Here is a 6,272-nt window from a genome sequence, read left to right as displayed (position 1 = left end):
ATTTTTATTTTTTATTTTCTAGGTAAAATAAGTAAATGTATTAATTAAAAGAGTGTTGTGGAAGGTAGTTGACATATGATGCATTTAAGCCACAACACTAAGCTAGTAGCTTACCATTGTAGTAGTTTGTAGCTTAAAAATATTCTAAATAAAAATCTTATGTGGCTAAGAAGAACTCACCATTGTGGATGCTTCTTATCCATCCACTCATCAACAAAGCCCCCACCCATCTTCCCCCATTTCAACTCCAATCACCCAATGTCTAGAACCGCTAATACTGTTGTTGCTGCTAAGCATGGGATTGCGCTTGTGATCTGCTATGGCTAGGAATGTTGCTCGTGCTCATGCTTCTGTTAAGAAAGGTATCACCTTTGAGTAATTCAGTTGTGTTTTTCTCGATTTTGTCGGCGTTGTTGAATGATTTTGGTTTGGTTTCATAGATCTGTTTAGTATGACTATAATGGTAGAATTCTTCTGTTGGTTTTGTTAATTTTTGGTTTAGATCTGGTGTCAGCAATGCTGCTTACGTTTTTCGAAATATATTTTGTCGATTTCTGTGAATAATGCTGATAGATTGCCTGATCTGGTCTCTGGTGTACATCCAACCCTCATTACCCCGCAATTTGACGAACTGAGATCATCTTGTTATTCTTCTTGTTTTGGAATTTTTGAAAAGATTTGATACATAAGGTGATTATCTCAACGTCAAACGTGCGAAAATTAGATTTCAAGAGTGCTTGTTTCGTAAAATGGTTTTACGCTCGTTTCATTCATGATGTGCAAGATGTCCATTTAAATGCACTGTTAAAATGATTTTTGTTTGTGCCAATTTAGGGGAATGGAAGAGGAACAAATATGTGGGTGTATCGCTTGTGGGAAAGACTCTTGTTGTCATGGGTTTCGGAAAGGTTGGATCTGAGGTTGCTAGGCGTGCTAAGGGGCTCGGGATGCATGTGATTTCACATGATCTTTATGCACCAGCAGACAGGGCCAGGGCTATTGGGGTTGAGCTTGTTTCCTTTGACGATGCTATATCAAAGGCCGACTTCATCTCATTTCATTGTGGTGATGTTGGTGTCGCCACTACTGCTGGTGGATTCGTGAAGTGGTGGTGGTGGCGATGGTCGTGGCGAGGCGGTAGGCGGTCGTACTTCATGTTGAGCGGTGGATACATTTGATAGGGTGTTGGTCTGCTGGATACATTTATGTGTATTGTATATACACAATTCGAGCTTGCAATTCACCCAATAGAGATTATCATATGATTAATTGATTTAAATTTAGTAGTATTTCTGTTGTAGAAAAGGTCAGATTTTAAGAAGTTGCTGATATTTCGATAAATTTTTAAGACGATGATTAAGTCAGTCAATCCTATTACGGAGCTAAGGCTTTGTTGGGCGTTGAGTTTTCGTTGTAGTCAAGTTCCGAACTGATGTGTAAGTGTACTAGTGTATGAACTGTGGATGCAATTAATTAATGATCGAATTAATGTAGTTGGTGGAGGTATTGATCGGTTTTAGTAGTGATAACTTTACATGTCTTACAATACAGAAATGTTGTTATTTTAATATACTCAAGTTGTACTTTAAATGAGTGTACACCTTGAAAATGAAATGTTGAACATAAATGTTGTTATTTTACCGTGCCTTGTATTGAGGAGATTTGGGTTTTGGGGTGGCAGTTGTCCATCAGGTGAGACAACTCTTTCATGTTGCTTTGTTATTCTACAATGAGTCTATATGTTTTATACTTTACTGAAGCATGAATAGATCGTGTTTTGTTCTACAATTAGTCAACCCTGTTACCGCGTACTCTAGTCCGTTTGAAGGAGTGTATCTAGCTAGCTAGCTAAATGGATGTATTTACCAAGTCAAAGAAGTTTATCTAGCAAGCTAAAGATTTGTATCTAACAACTTAAAAGGAGTGTATCTAGCTAGGTAAAAGTATGTATCTAGTAACTTAAAGGAGTGTATATAGCAAGTTAAAGGTATGTATCTAGTATTTGAAGAAGTGTTACAAGTATGTATCTAGCTAGCTAAAGAAATGTATCTAGCAAACTAAATATATGTATCTAGTAGCTTAAAAAAGTGTATCTAGCAAAGTAAAGGTATGTATCTAGTAATTTAAAAGAGCGTATCCAGCAAGCAAAATGTATGTATCTAGTAACTTAAACGAGTGTATCTAGAAAGTTAAAGGTATGTACCTAGGAATTTAAATTAGTGTATCTAGCAAATTAAAGGTGTGTATCTAGTACTTTAAATGAGTGTATCTAGCAAGTTAAAGGTGTGTATCTAGTATTTTAAATAAATGTATCTAGCAAGTTAAATATATGTATCTAATAGCTTAAAAAGTGTAACTAGCAAGTTAAAGGTATGTATCTAGTAATTTAAAAGAGAGTATCCACCAAGCTAAAGGCATGTATCTATTAACTTAAAAAAGTGTATCTTGCAAGTTAAAGGTATGTATTTAGTAATTTAATTTATTGTATCTATCAAACTAAAGGTATGTATTTAACAAGTTAAAGATATCTATTTAGTAATTTAAATGACTGTAAGAGGCAAGCTGAATATAACTATTTTCAAGAGCAACCAAGCAAATAGAAATATTTCAAAAGCCATGTAGCAATGTTGTTGATACGTGCAATTTATATAGACTATTTAGCCTTTTATTGCATGCATTTCTATGCCTTTTTGTACCGTTATGTATTGCAAAATGCCCCGAATTGGCTACTTTATTTTGTTTTGTCCAATTTGCAGAAATGAACCTGAAAGTAGTGGAACCGCGCCTTATTCGTCCTATTCAGCATGCATTATAAGGAGACGGAAATATTGGAGCAAGAGACGTGCCTCGAGATGTGTGAAGGAGGGTCAAGGAAGCTGCAAAAGACGAGTTAGAGGCTGATGTGTTGGAAATCCACTCGATCGAGTGGTATTATATGTCGATCGAGTGGTTTGGCTAGAACAAGTGGTCGATCGAGTGATTTCAAGAGCTCGATCGAAATGGCATTTATGGGAGTTACTCGATCGCGAACTTTGACTGTTCGATCAAGTACATTTTCTGGAGAAGACCTCGATCGAGTGAATTGATAGTGCTCGATCGAGAGGTTTGCTTTTTTACACGGGTTGACTTAATCCGTGATAGGTTTAATTTTGTTAATTATCGCTTCCCTATATAAGGGAGTTTAGATTAGGTTAATAGACACTTCTGCTTTACCTTTTGAACACTTCTCTTAATTACTTTTACTGCTTAATCTCTCAAACCCTTTGCTTTGTGGATTGATCTTTATGCCGGATTCTTAAAATTGTAATCATTCTTTCCTTTTTAATCTTAATACTTTATTTGCATTAGTTCCTCGTTCTTTCATTATTACTCTTACCCTAGTCTTGTTTATGCTTGATTGTTATCGTTTCATTATGCCTTTAATTAGCATGCTTGTTGTTATTATTGTTGACACCTATAAGAACATGAGTAGCTAATTCTCTTTATGTTAGGATTAGGGAATCCATGGTAGGATTGAGATGATGTAGCGAATAGGCTAGATAATTTACATGTGAGAATCTGTTTCCATAGCAATATAACTGTAACACCAATTTAGTTGAGTGCACGCTTCTAAATTACATTAATCTGGTTAACTTTACTCCTGGATCGGAAGATTGGAATAAATAGACCTGCTATGAACAATAGACTACCCTAATGAGGACGGAAGTTAAGTTAGTGGAAATCTAGGATATAAAGTGGACCGGAAGGACCTTTACCTTATCCATCTCACAATAGATTGTCTAGGCTATTTGCAACAGAGTCGATAGACTACCATGGTGAACCGAAATCCTGGCATACTTTCTCTTATCTGATCACTCTTATCATAATTTCTCACTTTTATTGCTCTTACTTTATTTCTCTTCCCTTTAAACCTTTAGTAGTTTAGAAATCAAATTAAAAACCCCCATATTGTGACTTAGATAGACAGACCTTTAGACAGATATCTTGCCTTCCTGTGGAGAATCGACCCTACTTATCACTAGCTTCCGTTAGTATATTTAGGTTTATTTTTGGTACACAAACGACAGTATCAAATTTTGGCGCCGTTGCCGGGGAGGCAATAACCCTATCTGCCTTTTTGTTTTGTTTATTTTTATCCGTCTCAGGGAATTTTATTCCTTGAGACAGTTCTCACTTATTTCTTTCAGTGTTGTGTATGCCCAGGTCAAACAGTCGAAATTAATCCCACCGATCCCGAACCAGGAGAGATCGTTTGGCACGGACTCACTCCGATCGAAAGAAAGATTCGAAAGGAAGACTTGAGTACTTTCGAACCCGAGCTACAACAATTTCTTTTTGCAGAAGAGCCGTCTTGTGAAGAAGACAATTCTATTTCTGCTACCATGCCAGTAAAGATGCCTAATATTGTGAGTCACTCAGAGCCCACAGCTGCCTCGATTCCTAAGGGTTTCAAGCTCGCAACTGAGGATGGTAACACTTTCGATATCCGTCCGTCTTATATAAATTTGGTAGAAAGGAACTTGTTTCGAGTTGTAGCGGGTGAAGATCCGCAAAAACATATGGAGGTCTTTACTGACTATTTTTTCTACCATTCCCGCCACTAAGGGAGTGACCCAAGACAAAATCAAGGAAGTCTTATTTCCTTTTTCACTGACTAATGGAGCCAGGGAGTGGCTCACTGATCTTGATCGCACTGCAGCCGGTAGCACCAACTGGGAGACTCTTGCTCTTGCCTTTTATAAAAGGTACTTTCCTCCACAATGTACTAATCAGCTGAGAGGAAAGATTACGAGTTTCAAACCGGCACCTGATGAAAATTTCTATGAGGCTTGGTGTCGGTTCAAGAAGTTGGTGAGGTCTCTTCCTCACCATGGATTCGATCAGTGGTTTTTGTGCAACCAATTCTATAATGGGTTGTATGATGACCACCGTGCTATACTTGATGCCTCATCTAATGAGAGATTTCAAAAGAATAATAATGATGATAAGGGATGGGGCATTATTGAGGAGATGGCGACCCATTGTGCTGAGTATGGGAACCCGAGGGACGCTATTCGGACGGTGCACTCGGTTGACAATGCAGTTTTGGCTCAGCTGGAAGCCACGAATGCTCGTTTTGATAGATTGGAATTGCAAGCTGCTGGTGATCAACAGACGGTTCATCTGTTGACTAGACAGGAAACTGTCACTTGTTAGAGATGTGGGAGCAATGACGGTCACACTGCTGTTGACTGTCTGACAGAAAAGGAACAAGTCCTTGCCTTTTAGCAATATAGGCAAGAAGGAGGTTCCTGTTAGAAATCTATATCTCATTACTTAACATATTCATATATGTGATGATTTAATTTAGTCATAAAATTAAACATTGATCTTATGCATGCAAACAATAATAAAAATAAGGAAGAAATCATCAACCCTTACATTGATATTTCGGATTTTTGGGCACAAGTGAGTTCTCCTACTCACTTGTTCTTGAGCTCTCCAAATATTGGATGAACAAGGATTCAAGTGTAGAATCCCTCCCAAGGATTAATACCCAAGGTAATCTCTTAATAAAATTAATATTATTATTACTAGAACAATATTAATTTAAATAAAATTGACCCAAAAATCTTTATTTTGTTCTCTTTATTTCGGTTAAGAGAAGGGAGAAAGAGGAAGAATTTTATCTCTCTAAAACTCTTATTTTAGATGTGTGAATGAATGAATGAATACACTAATATTCAAGTAGTGTATATTAGGTAAAAAATTAGAGAAAAAACCCATGGTTTTTCTCTTCACAAAACCGGGTAGAGGGAGGGGTTTTTAGGGCCAATGCATGAGCAATGTGCTCTTCACAAGAGGCACTAGGTTTGCATGGCTAGGTTTAGGTAAAAATGATTATGTTTACCACTAAGTTAATTAACATAATATTTTCCTAATACTCCCACTAATTTCGGTCCATATTAAGATAAAATGGATTCCATTTTATCTTTGTCAATTTGTCAATTTGTCACATGTCACATGTCATGTAAAATTGTTATGTATTTTTAACATATTAAAAATCAACGCATTAATAAAAATACGTCATATACAAAATTGACTTAGTAATTCATAATTACTTGTACCAAAATATTTTACCAATTATAAATCACAACATCTTGTATTTATAATAAATTATTCATTCAAATGCAATTGTTTCCTTAAACAATAATTTCATCTAAGTAATAAAACAATTCGATCACTTAGACCGTATCTTATTTAATCAGATTATAATGAGATACGTAAATATT

At 36.2% G+C, this 6,272-nt stretch overlaps 1 protein-coding gene and 1 non-coding gene across 2 annotated transcripts; one reads left to right on the top strand and one right to left on the bottom strand.

The window, feature by feature from the left end:
- The first annotated feature begins 200 nt into the window (after positions 1-200).
- Positions 201-1,529, top strand: LOC141592323 (D-3-phosphoglycerate dehydrogenase 3, chloroplastic-like). The gene is made up of 2 exons (XM_074412933.1): positions 201-362; positions 835-1,529. The coding sequence occupies exons 1-2, from the start codon at positions 320-322 to the stop codon at positions 1,176-1,178; spliced, it is 387 nt and encodes a 128-aa protein (XP_074269034.1). The 5' UTR covers positions 201-319; the 3' UTR covers positions 1,179-1,529.
- A 3,242-nt stretch (positions 1,530-4,771) lies between these two features.
- Positions 4,772-4,877, bottom strand: LOC141593257 (small nucleolar RNA R71). The gene has a single exon (XR_012521358.1). It is a non-coding gene; the product is annotated as a small nucleolar RNA R71 (small nucleolar RNA).
- Positions 4,878-6,272: the final 1,395 nt, after the last annotated feature.

The sequence above is a fragment of the Silene latifolia genome, chromosome 7 (assembly GCF_048544455.1).
Source record: "Silene latifolia isolate original U9 population chromosome 7, ASM4854445v1, whole genome shotgun sequence".
Lineage (NCBI taxonomy): Eukaryota > Viridiplantae > Streptophyta > Magnoliopsida > Caryophyllales > Caryophyllaceae > Silene > Silene latifolia.
The sequence above is the reverse complement of the archived record's forward strand: the minus strand, read 5'-3'. Positions and strand labels throughout refer to the sequence as shown.